This window comes from Crotalus tigris, unplaced genomic scaffold, assembly GCF_016545835.1.
Source record: "Crotalus tigris isolate CLP2741 ecotype Arizona unplaced genomic scaffold, ASM1654583v1 scf7180000017791.1120302, whole genome shotgun sequence".
Taxonomy (NCBI): Eukaryota; Metazoa; Chordata; class Lepidosauria; order Squamata; family Viperidae; genus Crotalus; species Crotalus tigris.
In genome coordinates this window covers 79,493-98,303 of record NW_024096638.1, presented here as the reverse complement: position 1 = coordinate 98,303, position 18,811 = coordinate 79,493, and the positions used below count along the sequence as shown (strand labels likewise).

At 44.7% G+C, this 18,811-nt stretch overlaps 1 protein-coding gene across 1 annotated transcript; it reads left to right on the top strand.

The window, feature by feature from the left end:
* Positions 1–14,112: 14,112 nt before the first annotated feature.
* Positions 14,113–18,539, top strand: LOC120307536 (fused toxin protein-like). The gene is made up of 4 exons (XM_039342392.1): positions 14,113–14,513; positions 15,013–15,174; positions 16,676–16,837; positions 18,426–18,539. The coding sequence occupies exons 1-4, from the start codon at positions 14,429–14,431 to the stop codon at positions 18,446–18,448; spliced, it is 432 nt and encodes a 143-aa protein (XP_039198326.1). The 5' UTR covers positions 14,113–14,428; the 3' UTR covers positions 18,449–18,539.
* Positions 18,540–18,811: the final 272 nt, after the last annotated feature.

The following is an 18,811-nucleotide window of genomic DNA, read 5'->3' as shown; positions in this document are numbered from 1 at the left end:
GTGGTCTTGGAGGAGAAGGAGGAAGCATCCCTGTTTAGATACTTCACCTTGGCTAACAAGCCTTGGTGTGGAGGGTTTTTCTTCTTGATATTTACTTGATTGGGATATTATTTTCTTCCTGGGGGAGGGGGCTATCTTGCCCCCTCTGGGTTTGGGGAGGGGGCTGTGGGAATGTAGAGCCAACAGAGGAAAGGTCTGTCTCTCATTTCCTGGAATTCCTGCCTGAGGGGAAAGCAGACCGAGATGGACCCACAAGGAGAACCGCTTTCTTCTGTGGTAGAAATGGGGGACACATTTGCACCCCCAGCATCCTGAGTTCAGGCAGAGGAGCCCCGTTATAAAGTCCATCCCAGAGTCCTGAGAGGTTGACCCCAGGAGGAAATGGCTGGGCTTGGTGGGGACATTGGGGGGGGGGGAGAGATGGTCCACTGGGAACATTTCATCTGGATATGTGGAGATGTTTTGGGTGCTGAAAGGTCCAGAGATGGGATCTTGCTTGATCTGGGATGCCAGTTCTAGAGGAATCTCTCAGCCTTGGGGTCTTCTGTTTTGCAGGAAAACGTGGGAGGTGTCCCCAAGGCCATCAACATCCCCAACATCCCCAACATCCTCAACGTCCTCAACATCATTGCCAGAATGACTGGAACTGTCCTGGGAGGCAGAAGTGTTGCCTTTATGGATTCCTGGCTGAGTGCAAGAATCCCGCCTAGGGGAAATTTGGTAAGTCCCGCATGTTGTCACTTGTGTAGTTTGCTTCGACCAAATGGTCAGCTGTGTGGTGTCACCTTGGCCTAGACTTCATCTTGCTACATGCAGATCTCTGTGGGATCTTTCAGGCTGCTGCATCTCCAGGCTCTCCTCTCGTCCATCAAAGTTGGAGCTGAAGTAAGGTTCCCTGATGCTAAAGCAGATCTTGGTGTAGCGGGGGTCTTCTTCCTAATAGATAGCCACCCCCACTCTCTGCAAGCCATGAGACTGACCCTGCCTCTCCCCCTCCCACTGTCTCCTGACGTCTTCTCCTCCTGAAGCACCATTGGGAGAATGCTCCAAACCCACCCCATTCCAGCTGCTGCTGGCCACTGTGTTGAGGAAGATGGTCCTCCTGCCAGCCTGGTCAGGAAGCCAGAAGGCCCCGGGCAAGGAGGCCTTTTAGGAAGAGGAGAGGAGAGGACAGAACCCCTTGCCCACTTTGGTCCAGCTCATCCTCTGGGCAGACCAGAACTGGTCCATTCTTAGGTGACAGGAAGGTCCACAGCTTCATCTGGGGAGCCAAAGCCAAGCTGACATTTTTGACTATAAGAAATGCCCCCTGTCTAAGTTAGAAAGAGCCTGTGAAGATGCCCAAGCTGTGGCCTTGAGGTCTCCTGGAAAGAGGGGATGGGGGAAAGGTCTTCTAATCCACCCTCCTTGCAGGGCACAAATCCTCAGAGCATCCTGGAGAGATCTTCTCCCACCTTTGCTTTGCTTTGTCCTGGAGAAGAGCGGTCTGCCTATTCTCCAGAGCCCCAGAGGGCAGGACAAGAAACTCATCAAGCAACCTGGAACTAGGAACCAATTTTTCTGACAGGGAATACAATTAATGAGTGGAACAGAAGTTGCCTTCAGACGTTCTGGGTGCTCCATCCCTGGAGGTTTTCAAGAAGAGACAGTTCACCCCCTTGTATGAAATGGTGTAGGGTTTCCTACTTAACCAGAGGGTTGGACTAGAAGACCTCCAAGGTCCCTTCCAATTCTGTTATTCTATATTCTGTGTTCTGCTTGAAACCCCCAGTCACGGAGCCCCATAACTCCAGTGGGGCAGCTACCCCATTGCTTCCTGGCTCTCCCAATCAGGCCATTCTTCCTGAATTCAATTCCGGTCTCTGTGGTTGTAAGATTAGCCAGGATGAAGCCCTGCTTGCACTCGTGAGCAGAAATCTCACGTCTGAATATTTCTTTTTACAGCATCCCCAACAAGGAGACCCCCCTGAATTGGGTCTGATTCGCCAACTTCACTGAGAGGCTTTTCTTCCATCCTGGATTATTCTGGAGACCCTCACCCAAATCCCACCCTGGTTCCATCCCTTCCGTTCTGCAATAAAGCTTTGCTTCTTGCTGCCTTTTTGGTCTCCGGTGCCTTTTTCTGCGCCCTTAAGGAGTTTCCCTCCCCACCTGAGCCCCTGAGGTTGGTTAATAGATGGGCAGTGGGGGAGGGGCACCCTGGGCTGATCAGCATCCTCTCATGCCAGTCAGAAGACCCAATGGAAACTCCTTAAGTTTCACAAGGCAGAACTTCAACTGCCCTGGGAGATGGGTTTGGATGAGGCAAGGTCAGAGAATTCAGAAGTTCTGGCACAGCAATAAGCCTCATCCACACCAAACAATTAAAGTCAGCAGTCAAATAACAGTTGCTTGGATTTTGCAAGGTTGCAGTTCTTCTGGCAGGGCTGCTCAGTCGAGGTCCCAGTGTGGGGAACGGAGGCCAGGGGGCCCTACGGAGTAAATGGGGCAAAGAGGAAAGAGAGTATTTGTAGCCCATGGTTGAACCGTACAGTCCTGGCTGGACCCCCAGCTTGGTGGTTTTCTTGCACATCTTTCATTACACAACTAGCTAACCTCATCAGCGCTAGAAGAAAGGGGGGTTTGAGGGGGAGGCGGAAGACTGTGGTGTCCTTAGTGCTCTTGCACACCTTTCATTACACAACTAGCTAACCTCATCAGTGGTAGAAGGGAGTGGGGTTGGAGGGGGAGGAGAGGGAAGAGGAGGGGGAGGACTGCGGGTTCCTTGATGCTCTCCAAGCTTCATGGTTTTCTGGGAGACGTTTCATGATACAACTGGGTAACATCACCAGTGCCAGAATGGAGTGGGGAGGGAGGAAAAGGAGAAAGAGGAGAAGGTCTCAGATGCCTTTTTCTGCCCCCTTAAGCAGTTTAAGTCTGGAGTGGACACGGAGACTCAGCTGTCCTGCGATGGCTCCACATGGATGGTCTGGCTTGAGGCCATGAGGCCAATCAGGGAAAGTTTTCTGCCTTCATTTAATTAAGCAGAACAAAAATAAAGGGGAAGCAGGAAAAAAAACAGGGAAAGAAAACAAAATGGCAGAGAAAATATTAGATACGTGAGGGCTTCTCATGCATGTAATACGTGTCTGCTTTACACATATGTCATCATAGCTGTCCACACAAAATCTCCTTTTCGTGCCCCCTGTTCATAAGTCACCAGCGACTTCATCTCCTCAGCCTGGAGAACCAAGAGCCTCTGCAGGAGAAGAGCTCCTGGCCAACTTCCCTTGGCTCCTACTGATGTACCCAGATGCTCCTCAAAGGTCTTAGCCTGGTTGTCTTCTCTCCAGAATGGCCACTCCAGGCTCTTCAGAAGCCTGTCCCCAAAAGCCACGTCCAGAAGACTCTGTGTCGTCTGGCAGAATCGCCCAAAGGCCAGAAAGTGTCCTGGTGTAGGTTGAGGAGGAGACCCCTGTCATCTACTGCTACTTTCCCCACCTCAGATACACCAATAGTAGCCACTATAAAAAAGAAGTTGAGACTCTAGAAAGAGTACAGAGAAGAGCAAGAAAGATGATCAGGGGACTGGAGGCTAAAGTATATAAGGAACGGTTGCTGGAATTGGGGATGTCTAGTTTAACAAAGAGAAGGACGAGGGGGGACATGATAGCAGTCTTCCAGTATCTCAGGGGCTGCCCCAAAGAAGAGGGAGTCAAGCTATTTTCTAAGGTGCCTGAAGGCAGGACAAGAAGCAACAGATGCAAATTAATCAAGGAGAGAAGCAACCTGGAATTAAGGAGAAATTTCCTGACAGTGAGAACAATCCACCCATGGAACTGAAGTTGCCTTCAGATGTTGTAGGAGCTTCATCACTGGAAGCGTCCAAGAAGAGACTGGACTGCCACTATCAGAAATGGTCTAGAGCACGGGTGTCAAACTTGCCACGTCACGTGACATGTCGTGACGTATTGTGACTTTTTGCGCATTGCCAGAGCTGGGGTGGGCATGACCTCCGCATGATGCAACCGGCCCGCAGGCCGGCAGTTTGACACCCCTGGTATAGAGTCTCCTGCTTGGGGGGGTTGGACTAGATGACCTCCAAGGTCCCTTCCAACTCTGTTATTCTAATCAAATTGCCTACACCTACCTCTATCCCTCTGCCCCTCCCCCACTTCTTATGATCCTAGAAAAAGATGTGTGACGTCTATTTCATAGACAAAAGATCGGAAACAAGGAGGGCATATTCTAAGCCAAAAGAAGAAAATATACAATAATTCCTTTGCCCCCACCCACTAGATCAGTGGTTCTCAACCTGTGGGTTGGGACCCCATTTGGGGCCGAACGACCATTTCATGGGGGTCACCAAACAACGCACTCCGCCATTTTTTTACCCCTTTTCCTTAGCTATGCTACTCCATTTTATTCTATTGGCTTTTGAAAGCCAGTAGAATAGACTCTCTTGAATAGAGTCTAATTCTATTGGCTTTCAAAAGCCAATAGGAATTGTCCAGGCTGTCTCTGCCCTGCTGAGCCCGCCAAAAGTCCCATTCTGCAAACGGTGCTGCACCCGTTGAGTAGTCCTCGACTTATGACCAGTTGAGTAGTCCTCGACTTACAACCGGTTGGGGTCACGGCATTAAAAAGGTTGAGAACCACTGCACTAGATGTTCACATTGTCCAATAATAAAACTTCTTTTTGTTATGGGAACGGTTCACTTCTCCACTGAGCACGTTTTGCAGGCTCTCACAGTCCATGCTTCTTGGCATTCCGTTTCTTCATTTCACTAGCTACCCCTCCCCCATTTCAATGGCAAGTTGGTTAGTGACAGAAGCTAGCAGGCATTCAATCTTGACAGTGCCTGGTGTGAATTCTCTAACTGTCAGGAAATTTCTCCTTAGTTCTAGGTTGCTTCTCTCCTTGATTAGTTTCCATCCATACTTAAAATTTTAGTATTGACACGTACCTTTTCCCAATTCTCATGTTCTGAAAAATTTGCAGAATGTGAGATAATAACATTTTTTGACCCTCTGTAATCCTATATGCCTTTGATCCTGACTGATAACTATAAATTTCAATTTCCTTGCCTTTGGCTGTCCTTTCCTTCTAATTATTTTGGGAATGTGCACCTGTGCACTGCTACCAAGGATTCTTAAATGTGCCAGAGATGCTTGTCTTCCATATAACATGTAATATGGAGTTTAATTAATTTCTGAACTCCATAGTCTATTGACCAATAATTGGCAGTTAAAATTGCCCCACCCCAATACAGCTTACTCATTCCTGCCTCTGCTGGGAATGCATCTTTCATATTTCATAACACACCATTCCTGTGTTCAACAACTCCATTCTCTGCTGGAGTGATAGGATTGGGTTTTCTATGTCTTATGCCTTTCTTTCTTAGCCACTGTTGAAGCATATTAGATTAAAACTCTGCACCTCTGTCTGTTTGTAGCAGACATACACTTAGAACCATGGTGGTGCAGTGGTTAGAATGCAGTATTACAGGCTAACTCACTGCCCACTGCCAGGAGTTCGATTCTGACTGGCTCAAGGTTGACTCAGCCTTCCATCCTTCCAAAGTCAATAAAATGAGGACCCAGATTGTTGGGGGCAAAATGCTGCCTCTATAAACTGTTTAGAGAGTTTAGAAGCTGTTTATAATAATAACAACAACAACAACAAAATACAAAGACCTACAAATAGAAATAGAAAGACTGTGGCAAAAGCAAGCAAGGGTAGTACCAATAGTCATAGGCGCCTTGGGTGCAATCCCAAAACAACTGGAGCACCACTTGAACACCTTTGGCATTGACAAATTTGCTATTAGTCAATTGCAAAAGGCGGCCTTGCTAGGAACTGCTTCCATCCTGTGACGATATCTGTAATACCATCCAACATCCACATATGCCTATCCCAAGTCCTTGGTGAGAACTCGATAGGCAGACAAAAATGCCAAATCCAGTCTGAACATCTGGCTGACTGTGCGATGATCCATAATAATAATAATAATAATAATAATAATAATAATAATAACAACAACAACAACAACAACAACAATAATAAAGTTGGAAGGGACCTTGGAGGTCATCTAGTCCAACCCCCTGCTCAGGCAGGAAACCCTATACCATTTCAGACAAATGACTGTCCAGTCTCTTCTTGACAATCTCCAGTGTTGGAGCATTCACTGCTTCTGGAGGCAGGTTGTTCCACTGGTTAATTGTCCTCACTGTCAGGAAGTTTCTCCTTAGTTCTTGGTTGCTTCTTGTCCTGCTATTGCTATTTTGATTATACCTCCTCTCTGCAAACATGACCCATGGTTTAAATTATTGAAACACTTCAGTTTTGCTTTTTAGTAAGTAACAAAATCTATATCTAGAGTAATCGTTAACAATTACCAAAGCAAATTTGACCTCTCCCACTGATGGAAATAGAGGGCCAGTTAAAACAGCATGCACTAACTGAAAAATTCTTTCGGATTTTCTATCACTTCTTTTGCTGAAGTGAAGAGGTGGCCTCTTAGCAAATAGCAATCATTCGATTTGGCCTCTTTGCAAATAGCACAAGCCAAATATTTGTCATGATCTTTCACATTCAAGCCTACAGCCAGGGCAGGCACTTTCCACAGTGCTTTGAGGCTTGCCCAACCCAGCCTTCTGTGCAATAAATGCGCACACCCATGATGTTTTGGTTCATTGGAAAAGGTTGTCTGCACACACAGTTTTCCATATAAATTGTTTCATTTCAATTTGGTGCACACACCCTGTTACCCTTTGCAAAAATTACCTTATATCCTTCATTGTCTAATGACGGATGCAAGGTAATGGTGATCTAAATCTGGTACATGTAAAACCTTATCAAACCTCGCCACTGTACAAAAGAATGATTACCATTTGCCAGGCTTGTTGACCCGGAATTAGGGGACAGCATAGGAAGTATTTGAAGAAGGAGTCAACACTGGAAGTTTTTAAGAAGAGACTGGACAGCCATTTGTCCGAAATGGTGTAGGGTTTCCTGCCTTAGCAGGAGGTTGGACTCGATGACCTCCAAGGTCCCTTCCAACTTTATTATTATTATTATTATTATTATTATTATTGTTGTTGTTGTTGTTGTTGTTGTTGTTGTTGTTGTTATTGTTATTATTATTCTCCAAAGTGCCTGAAGGCAGGACAAGAAGCAACGGATGGAAACTGATCAAGGAGAGAAGCAACCTGGAACTAAAGAGAAACTTCCTGACAGTGAGAACAATTAACCAGTGGAACAACCTGCCTCCAGAAGGGTGAATGCTCCAACACTGGAAGTTTTTAAGAAGAGACTGGACAGCCATTTGTCTGAAATGGTGTAGGGTTTCCTGCATGAGCAAGTGGTAATAATAATAATAATAATAATAATAATAATAATAATAATAATAATAATAGCAGAATAGAAGAGAAAGAACTGGAGAAGATAACAAAATACAAAGACCTACAAATAGAAATAGAAAGACTGTGGCAAAAGCAAGCAAGGGTAGTACCAATAGTCATAGGCTCCTTGGGTGCAATCCCAAAACAACTGGAGCACCACTTGAACACCATTGGCATTGACAAATTCGCTATTAGTCAATTGCAAAAGGCGGCCTTACTAGGAACTGCTTCCATCCTGCGACGATATCTGTAATACCATCAAACATCCACATCTGCCTATCCCAGGTCCTGGGTAAGGACTCGATAGGTAGACAAAATGCCAAATCCAGTCTGAACATCTGGCTGACTGTGCGATGATCAATAGTAATAATAGTAATAATAATAATAACAATAATAACAATAATAAGAAGAAGAAGAAGAAGAAGAAGAAGAAGAAGAAGAAGAAGAAGAAGAAGAAGAAGAAGAAGAAGAAGAAGAAGAAGAAGAAGAAGAAGAAGAAGAAGAAGAAGAAGAAGAAGAAGAAGAAGAAGAAGAAGAAGAAGAAGAAGAAGAAGAAGAAGAAGAAGAAGAAGAAGAAGAAGAAGAAGAAGAAGAAGACTGCTGAGTGGATCCAAGGGCAAAGCAGCATTTCACTACACAGACTGTATCTTCCCCCTTGTTATCTCGCTGGAAAACAGTCCCTTTCTGACCGAGGCTGCAAATTATTACTTTTTCTTTCTAGTCTTTTCTTTTCTTCTTCCAAAAATCTCCCAGTCGGTTAACTCACGGTTAAATCACGCCTGTTCATGTCGTTACTAACACGTCCCAAGCATCATCCTGCAAGAACCCTCTTGGCCTTTAGGACCTGCTTCCCATGGAATCATCTTCAATCTCATTTGGCTAAAATTGGCCTTTTATGTTTGGGATTTTATGGAGGGATTTGAACTTTCAGAGAAACAGCATCTGGGAACTCCCTGAAGTGGACAAATTCACTGTGTTGCCTTATGTGCACAACATGGAAACTCCATGGAAGAGGACTACAGGTCACTGCTGGAAGCTCAGAGGTTTGTCTCAGGCTAAAACAGATGAAGAACTGGGAATAGCCAGTCCGAGGAATAACAGGGTAACAGAGTTGGAAGGGACCTTGGAGGTCTTCTAGTCCAACCCTCTGCTCAGGCAAGAGACCCTGGGCCAGGGGTACGCAACCTTGGCTCTTTTATGACTTGTGGACTTCAACTCCCAGAATTCCTGAGCCAGCCATGCTGAGGGGAAATGGAGAGGTTTCCAAGCTGAGCCATGTTGGCTCAGGAATTCTGGGAGTTGAAGTCCACGAGTCGTGAGGGGGCCATAGTTCCCCCATGCTGGCTCAGGAATTCTGGGAGTTGAAGTCTGCAAGTCATTCAGGGGTCATAGTTCCCCCGTGCTGGCTCAGGAATTCTGGGAGTTGAAGTCTGCAAGTCATTCAGGGGCCATAGTTCCCCCCTGCTGGCTGAGGAATTCTGGGAGTTGAAGTCCACGAGTCATGAAGGGGCCATAGTTCCCCCATGCTGGCTCAGGAATTCTGGGAGTTGAAGTCCACCAGTCATAAAAGAGCCAAGGTTGCCTACCTCTGCCCTGGACCATTCTGGCAAATGGCTGTCCAATCTCTTCTTAAAAACTTCCAGTGTTGGAGCATTCACAGCTTCTGGAGGCAGGTTGTTCCACTGGTTAATTGTTCTAACTGTCAGGAAGTTTCTTCTTAGTTCTAGGTTGCTTCTCTCCTTGATGAGTTTCCATCCGTTGCTTCTTGCAATGAAGTAATTTTGGAATTTCTTTCTTTCTTCCAGAGAGTTAACTGGCCCATGCAATCAACATGCATTTCTTCCCTCTCTCCCTCCAGGGATTCAGAGCTAAACTGAAGAGCAGAGGACGCAGGAGAAACCCTTCTGGCCTCACCCTTGATACCTCCTGTTGGATCCTGGGTGTTCTGAAAACCTGGTTTGCATATTGCTCACCTTTCTCTGCCATTCTTGGTAATGTCATCAATGCAACAAGATTGGTCCATAGATAGGAAGGATTGGTAGACAACAGCTTCTCCTACCTGCTTGGGGTATTTTTTTTTTTTTTTGGTTGTTGTTGTTATTGTTCCTTGTTCCTTTATCTGTCCTTGTTCCTCCTTAACCAGGATTGATTATAGGATTGGGAGTTGAGGGAGGGGCACCCTGGCTGATTAGGACAGCCAGAAGACCCAACTGAAATTCCTAAATTACACAAGAGAGAGAGAACTTCAACTGCAGTGAGAGACGGAACATGTTTGGATTAAGCTTGAGAATGCAGAATTCCTGGACGTTATTGCATAGCAATAGGCCTCATTAATACCAAAGATGAAAAACAATAGACAAATAACAACTGCTTTGATTTTACTAGATTGCAATTGGTGTGGCAGAGCTGCTCAGCTGAAGTTCAGAGGCTGGATTGACCCTATTGAGTAAATCCTGCAAAGAGGGAACAATTGAATCTTACAAAAATGATCAATATAAAAGGAAAATTTAAAGAGGGGAAAATGACATTGCTGTAGGACAGGGGTTCTCAACCTTGGCAACTTTAAGACTTGTGGACTTCAACTCTCAGAATTCCTCAGCCAGCAAAGTTGAAGTCCACAAGTCTTAAAGTTGCCAAGGTTGAGAACCCCTGTTGTAGGATATACTACAAACCACCTAACCAAGCAGAAGAAATAGATGAACTCTTTGCTAATCAATTAACAAATATATGTAGGAAACATACCACAGTAGTAATGGGAGACTTTCACTACCCTGATATTAACTGGGAGACAAATTCTGCAGCAAGTGGGAGATTGAAAAGATTCCTAAGAGACTTAGCTGACAACTTTGTCATCCAAAAGGTAGAGGGGGGAACTAGAGGAAAAAGTACATTGGACTAATTCTTACTAATAGAGAAAAAGTGATAGAGGGAGTTGAAATTGCCGGGACTTTGGGCCAGAGTTACTACGTCATGTTGGAATTCAATTCAATACAAACACAAGTGATAGAGTATAATCCAACCACTGTCCTAAACTTTAAAAGAGCTGATTTTAACAAACTCAGAGAGAGCCTAGGAAAGACTCCAGGGATAAAAATCCTACAGGGGAAAACAACTTAAGAAGCCTGGGGAAACTCTGAAAAATATAATCATAAAAGCCCAGTCTAGCACAATACCACTGAAAAAGAAATTCAAGAAATTCAAGAGGAAACCAACATGGCTCCCCAAAATCTCTCTGATCAACTAAAACACAAAAAAGGATACGTACCAAAAATGGAAAGAGGGACACATAACTAAGGCAGAATATCAGCAGACCGCCAAAATATGCAAACATGAAGTCAGGAAAGCAAAGGCTCAGAATGAACAAAGACTGGCAACAAAAGTCAAGATAATAAAAAAAAAGTTTCTTTCAACATATAAATAACAAAAAAAAAAGTCAAGGAAACTGTAGGTCCACAAGGAAGTAACAGGCAGCAAAGAGAAATTGAGTTGCTTAATTCATTCCACTAGTCTACAAGGAAATGAAAATAGCTACATTTTACCAGAATTGGGTAACAAATAAAGGAAAATTAAGTCCTGAGTATTAATTGGCTCCAGTTTCCAAGATACAGCTTCAGGTCAACATTGCATCAAAATAATTCCAAATTACGAGGGGGATGTGCTATTACGCCCCATAACATTTCTGCAAAACGTGATATAGCAATGAGAATGGTGTCATAATGATGCAATTTATAATGGTGCAATCATTATAAATTTATCTTTTTATAGCATAACTTTCCATTCATTTATTGGTTTTTCATGTAACATTTTCATGCTTTTTGCATGAAAAACTGACAAGCTCTAACATCAGATTAAATGACAAGGTTCTGGAGGCAACAGCCAGTATGCCCACAGTAACAAAAAATGATAATAGAAATTGTCTATCTGTCTGTCTGTCTGTCTCCTATTTATCTGTCTATCTGTCTGTCTGTCTATCTATCTATCTATCTATCTATCATTGTCTGTCTGTCTATATCTCCTATCTGTCTGTCTGTCTGCCTGTCTATCTATTATCTATCTATCAAGCTGTCTCTCTATCTCTCTCTGTCTCTCTGTCTCTATCTATCTCTATCTATCTATCTATCTATCTATCTATCTATCTATCTATCTATCATCTGTCTGTCTATTTATCTCCTGTCTGTCTGTCTGTCTGTCTATTTATTATCTATCTATCTAGCTCTGTCTGTCTGTCTGTCTGTCTGTCTGTCTCTCTCTCTCTATCTATCTATCTATCTATCTATCTATCTATCTATCTATCTATCATCTGAGTCTAGAGAACAGGATTCTGGTGGATCTGGAATTGGCAAGTCCTCCCCATGGGAAACAGGACACAGTGTGGATGGAATGCTTGGATATTCCTGGGTCCACTTCTTCTTTCCTGAGATCCCTTTTGCAATTGAGGGAATCATGCAAAAATAGCAGTTGCTGCCCTGATTGGTGGGTTCCCTCCACACCCTTGGAATTGGGAAAGGCATGGACTTTTTCTTTTTGATTAGCCCCTGACACAGATAAGTTGCACATGTAATCCAACAATAATGAGGGGGCCAACTCTTGTCCTGATCCCCTATTTTGCATCCAAAATATCGGTGGTGTGCCTTCATGCTGCATACTGCACTTTTGAGATGCAAATGTAACCTCAACACAACTGTAGCAGAAGATATTTGCATTGTTTACACAATGTCAAGGCATCTTGGCTCCTGAGGGAAAATATCACGCAACTGTTCCTTGAAAATGTTAGGCAACAAACACTTTCACAAGCCACCAGATGTAACTGTATAATGCATAGATCCGACCAGGACAAATGTATCTTGCAATAAAAGAACAGTAAATTACAGTTAGGTAATAATCTTTAGTCTCAAAGTGAAGATAAATTTATACACTTCCATGTGGTACCATTTTCATTGTTCTACCTTACTTCGTCGAGACGTTACGAGACATCATGATCACTATACATCCCCCTCCCTTGCAGGCAAATATACTCACCTGTGTATAAATCTTTATTGTGAAATATCTCAAAATCTTTAGCCAACCAGCACTTTTATCACCTGTCTTCTAATATAGAGTGGAGTGGAGTGGAGTGGAGTGGAGTGGAGTGGAGTGGAGTAGAGTAGAGTAGAGTAGAGTAGAGTAGAGTAGAGTAGAGTAGAGTAGAGTAGAGTAGAGTAGAGTAGAACAGAACAGAACAGAATAGAACAGAATAGAATAGAATAGAATAGAATAGAATTAGAGTAGAATAGAATTAGAGTAATAGAATTAGAGTAGAATTAGAGTAGAATAGAATAGAATAGAATAGCATAGCATAGCATAGCATAGCATAGAATAGGAATAGGAATAGGAATAGGAATAAAATATGGAACAGAACGGAACAGAACAGAATAGACTAGACTAGACTAGACTAGAATAGAATAGAATAGAATAGAATAGAATAGAATAGAATAGAATTAGAGTAGAATAGAATTAGAGAGAGTAATAGAATTAGAGTAGAAAGAGTAGAATAGAATAGAATTAGAGTAGAATAGAATAGAATAGAATAGAATAGAATAGAATAGAATAGAATAGAATAGAATAGAATAGAATAGAATAGAATAGAATAGAATAGAATAGAATAGAATAGGAATAGGAATAAAATATGGAACAGAACAGAACAGAATAGAATAGAATAAGAAATAGAATAGAATTAGAGTAATAGAATTAGAGTAGAGAAGAATAGAATAGAATAGGAGTTGAGTAGAGTAGAGTAGAGTAGAGTAGAGTAGAGTAGAATAGAACAGAATAGAATAGAACTGGAAAGGACCTTGGAGATCTTCTAGTCCAGCTCCTTTCTCAAGCTGGAGAACCTATACAATCTCAGACAGATGATTGTCCAGTCTCTTCTTAATTCATCTAATCAAAATATGTAAGAATAACACATTTTATCTCAGAGGTCAATAATTTCCCCAAATTGCACAATCTTCATGATAAACCATAACGCAACCTACTAAAAACATAACTGTAGAAGACAGACTAGAAATAAAAATTACAATAAGCAAGAAAATGGTTAGAGGAGCGCCTATCTGATCTTGACAAATATAAATCACAGAGACCTGAAGGATTTCACCCCAGAGATCTGAAGGAGCTGGCAGATGTTCTCTCAGAACCATTGCATCATATCTTTCCAAAATCCTGGAGCATCAGGGAGGATTGGAAAAGGGCTGATATGGTTCCCATCTTCAAAAAAGGAGAGAAAAAAAAACAGACCCAGGAAACTACAGACCAATCAACCTAACACCAATACCTGGGAAAGATCCTAGGAAAGATAATCAAAAAACAGATCTGTGAACATCTAGAAACAAATAATGTTATAACTAGAAGCCAGCATGGGTTTGTTAAAAACCGATTGTGCCAAACCAATCTTATTTCATTCTTTGACAAACTGATGTTGTAGGTGCTCCATCAGTGGAGATTTTTATGAAGAGACTGGACAGCCATTTGTCTGAAATGGTATAGGGCAGAGGTGTCAAACTGCCGGCCCGTGGGCTAGATGCATCATGGCGAAATCGCGCCCACCCATCGCCAGCAATGGAAAAAAAGTTGTGATATATCATGACACGTCACGCGACGTGGCGAGATTGACTCCCCTGTTGTATAGCTTCTCCTGCTTGAGTGGTGGGTTGGACTAGAAGACCTCCAAGGTCCCTTCCAGTTCTATTCTGATGGACTGACCTACAGGGTCCCTTCCAATGGATCCCATTTCATTTTTATAGAAAGGGAACGTCAAAACAATCATTTTCAGGTTGGTGTAATAACAAGGAACATCTCAACAGGGCCCTGCCTAGCTTTCCCTCAAAGTAGCCAGCCAATCCAACTTTTGGGATTCCCCACCTCCTCTTCAACCATCTTGTGGAAAGAGAAAGGAACTAGGATTCTCACTGCATTAGGTCATCCTGATTCCTAGATCTGTAGGTGTGAAATTGCCAGTGGGGAGAATAAATAGAGCGAGTACCCCGAGGTTGGGACAGACGGCTTCATCATGTCTTCTGGAGGTCTTTTGCTGCTTCTGGGATTCCTTGCCCTCTGGGCAGAGCTGACCCCCGTCTCCGGCCAGGACCGTCCAAGTGAGTTTCCAGAATGTTCTTGAAACCCTCTGCAGGAAGGGGCTGAAATGACCGGAGTCCTTCACCCAGGAAATGAAAACCAGTTTAGAACCTCTGGCTTGATGTTTTTCTCTCCTGGGAAGCTTCTTGAGATGGTAGTTGGCTGTAACAGAGGTGCTTTTCAAGAGGCATTTTCTTGAAGATATTGTTTTTCTTGAAGATATTTCACTTCTCATCCAAGAAACTTCTTCCGTTCTTCAGTTCCTGGATGAGGAGGGAAATATTTTCAAGTCACAAAGTAAGAAAGTCCAGTTGGCTTTTGGAAAAGCACCTTGACTTGAATGATGGAGAATCTCCATAAACATTCTGAGTAGGAAACCAAATAACCAAATTAAAACATCCCAGGTGGCTCTCAACTGTTTGCAATCTGAGCATGCTAAGAGGGCACCAGGTTGGGGAAGTGCCTTAAAGATTCTTGTGCTACTTAATCAAATAACCTCTCCCTCTCCCTATTTCAAAGGGTTTTGTTCTCTTCCTGCTGAAACCGGTCAGTGTAGAGGCAGAATTCCTCGTTTCTACTACAACTCGGCTTCGAAACAATGTGAACAGTTTTTTTACAGTGGATGTAGTGGGAATGCCAACAATTTTGAGACCAAAGATCAATGTCACTACACCTGTGTTGGTAAGTAGGGAGGGAGCTGTGGACTGACCTCTTCATCATTAAAAAGAACTGCTGTCTCCTAAAATTAAGCCTAGGGTGGCTTAATGTAGTATCCTGCTTCTCACAACAGCTAGGATTGATTCCGTAGAAGGGAATGTTTGTCACCCAGGGTTGAACTGTGGAGTTTCTCTGAGCTTGGTGGTTTTCTTGGAGATGTTTCATGACCCAGCTAGGGAAGATCTTCAGTGCTAGGAAGGAAGAGGAAGAGGAGGAGGAGAAGGAGGAGGAGGAGGAGGAGGAGGAGGATGAGAACTATGCATTTCTTGGTGGTTTTCTTGCAGACATTTCATAACTGAACTAGGTAACATCATCAGTGCTAGAATGGAGTGGGGTTTGCAGAGAGGAGGAGGAGGAGCAGGAGGAAGAGGAGGAGAACGACAACAACGACCTAGGGGTCCTGGGTGCTCTCTGAGCTTCATTATTTTCTTGCAGACGTTTCATGACCCAACTAGGTAACATCATCAGTGCTAGAAGGGAGTGGGGTTTGCAGAGAGAAGGAGGAGGAGCAGGAGGAGGAGGAGGAGGAGCAGGAGGAGCAGGATGATGATGATGACGACTTAGGGGCCTAGGTGCTCTCTGAGCTTGCTGTTTTCTTGCAGACATTTCATGACCCAACTAGGGAACATCCTCAGTGCTAGAAGGAAGGGGCCTTGTGAAGAGGAGGAGGAGGAGGACTGTGGGGTCCTTAGTGCTCTTTGAGCTTGGTGTTTTCTTGCAGACATTTCATGACCCAGCTAGGTAATATCACCACTGCAGTGTGGGCTTTGCTCCCTGTTTAGATATTTCAACTTGTCCTACAAGTCTTGGTGGGAGTGTGGTTTCCTTCTTGATAGTTCCTGGATTGGGGAATTATTTTCTGCTGGGTTGTGTGTCCCTGATGATGTGGATGTTGGTGTGATGGCTCCATCCTGCCTGGTCCATGAACCACCAAGGGCCCAATTCTGAGTGAGCCCAGTTGCGTGTGCTGAGGGAGCCAGCTCAGAACTTCAACCTCCTCATTTAGCCTAAGAACTTCAGGCAACGTCTAGGAGGTCCAAGGAAAGAAGAACTCTCTGGTTGTCCATCCCCAGCTTGGGGGAGGGCGCTCTCTTGCCCCCTCTCTATTTGGGGAGGGGGCTGTGGGAGTGTGCAGGACCAGCTAGACAGTCTCTGCCTCCCATTCCCTGGAATTCCACCTTCCTCTTTGGTGGAAACCGGGGTTGTCCATGTCCACCCCCAGGATCTGTGGCTAAAGGGAGGGGAGCCCAGTTATAGGGACCCTCCCCCAGATCCTGAGAGGTCGACCCCCAGCAGGAAACAACTCTGCTTTGTGGGGAAGGAGGTGGGCAGGTGGGATCTGGCAGCGTCTCACCTGGATGTATGGAGATGTTTCAGTTCCTGAAAGGCCAGAGATGGGATCTTGCTTGATCTGGGATTCCAACTCTGGAGGAATCTCTCATCCTTGGGATCTTCTATTTTGCAGAAAAACGTGGAGTGTGTCCCCAGGGCCCTCAACAACAGGGCCAGCAAGACAAGATTCCTTGTCGCAAGAATTGTAAAAATGACTGGAAATGTCCTGGGCAGCAGAAGTGTTGCCGTTACGGATGCATGACTGTGTGCAAGGATGCCGTCCTTTGGAAGTTTGGTAGGTGCCACATATTGTCACTTGTGTAGTTTGCTCAGTCCAAAGGAACAGCTGTGTAATGTCACTTTGGCCTAGACGTGGTCTGGGCACCTGCAGGTTTCTTTGGGGTCTCTTCGTGTCCATCATAGGTGGAGTTGATGTAAACAAGGAAGATGTGGTGATGCAGAATTTGGCATTCTACGTCCCTTCTTCCTAAGAGATCTCCTTCCCCATTCTGTGGAAGCCATGAGACTGATCCCACTTCTCTTGACCTCCTCTCCTCCTGAACCTCCATTGTGTTGGAGAAGATGGTCCTCCTGCCAGCCTGGTCAGGAAGCCAGAAGGTCCCAGGCAAGGAGGACTTCCAGGAGGAGGAGAGGCTGAGACAGAACCCCTTGCCCACTTTGGTCCAGCTCATCCTCTGGGCAGACCAGAACTGATCCAAGCTCAGATAACAGGAAGGTCCACCATGGCTTCACCAGAGGCACCAAAGATAACCTCACATTTCCGACGTAAGAAATGCTCCTCATCTGAATTAGAAATCTCCCGTGAAGATGTTCTTGCCCAAGCTCTAAATGGCCGTCTTGAGGTCTCCTGGAAAGACAGGATGAGGAAAAGATCCTGGAGGTCTTCTAGTCCAGAGTTTGCCAACCTTTTGGGCACCAGGGACCAGTTCTGTGGAGAGAGTTTTTCCACAGAATGGAGAGTATGTGGGTTTGTGTGCTGCCTGCATCCCATGGATGGGGCTTTGCTTGTTTGTGCGGATCGGTTGCTGGCATGCTGCAGCCCAGTACCAGTCCATGCACCAGGGGTTGGGGACCCCTCTTCTAGTCCACCTTCCTTCCAGAAATGTTCCATGTCCGAGTTAGGAAGCTCCTATGAACCTGCCCTTACCTGTGCTCCAAGCAGTGGCCTTGAAGTCCCCTAGAAAGAGAGATGTTGGGGGGAGGGGGATGCCAGAGGTTTTCTAGGCCATCTTTCTTCCAGTGTAGATCATCCTGGACAAATGAATGTCCCACTTTTGCTTCGATTTGCCATGGAGAAGAGCTGGTCAACCTATTCTCCAAAGCAGCTAAAGAAGAGGACAAGAAACAATGGATGGAAACTAATCAAGGAGAAATCCAATCTAGAACTAAGGAGAAACTTCCTGACAATGAGAACAATTAATCCAGGGGTCTTCAAACTCGGCCCTTTTATGACTGGGCTGAGGAATTCTGGGAGTTGAAGACCACAAGTCATCAAAGGGCCAAGTTTGAGGACCCCTGGATTAATCAGTGGAACTGCTTGCCTCCAGAAGTTGTGGGAGCTCCATCACTGGAGGTTTTCGAGAAGAGACTGGACAGCCATCTGCCTGAAATGGCACAAGGTCTCTTGCTTGAGCAAGGAGTTGTACGAGAAGACCCCTGAGGTTCCTTCCCATGTTGTTAGTCTGTATTCTGCTTGAAACCCTCAGCTATGGAGCCCCATAAACTCCAGGGTTCCTGGCTCTCCTGATCAGGCCATTCCTCCAGATTTTAGGTTCCTGTCTCCCTGGTTGTAACAATGAGTAGGGTGAAGCACCGGAGGCAGTTCTGGGCAGAAACCTGACATCTGAATTTTGTTTTTACAGCACCAGCAACAAGGAGACCCTGAACTGGGTATAATTGACAAACTTCACAGAGAGGACCTTCTTCTGTCCTGGACCACCCTGGAGACCCTCCCCCCAAAGGCACCCTGGGTTCATTCCTTCTTTCCTGGAATAAAGCATTGGTTCTAGTTGCCTTCTCCGTCTCAGGTATCTTCTTCTGCCCCATTGGGGTGTTTCCCACCCCACCTTGACCCATGTCCCCCCCCCATGTCAGAGGAAGAGGGGCTGAGCGGCATCACAAGTTCTACATTTAGGCAAGAAAAACCAAATGCACAGGTACAGTATAGGGGGTACCTTGCTCAATAGTAGCAACTGTGAGAGGGATCTCAGAGTCCTAGTGGACCATCACTTAAATAGGAGCCAGCTGT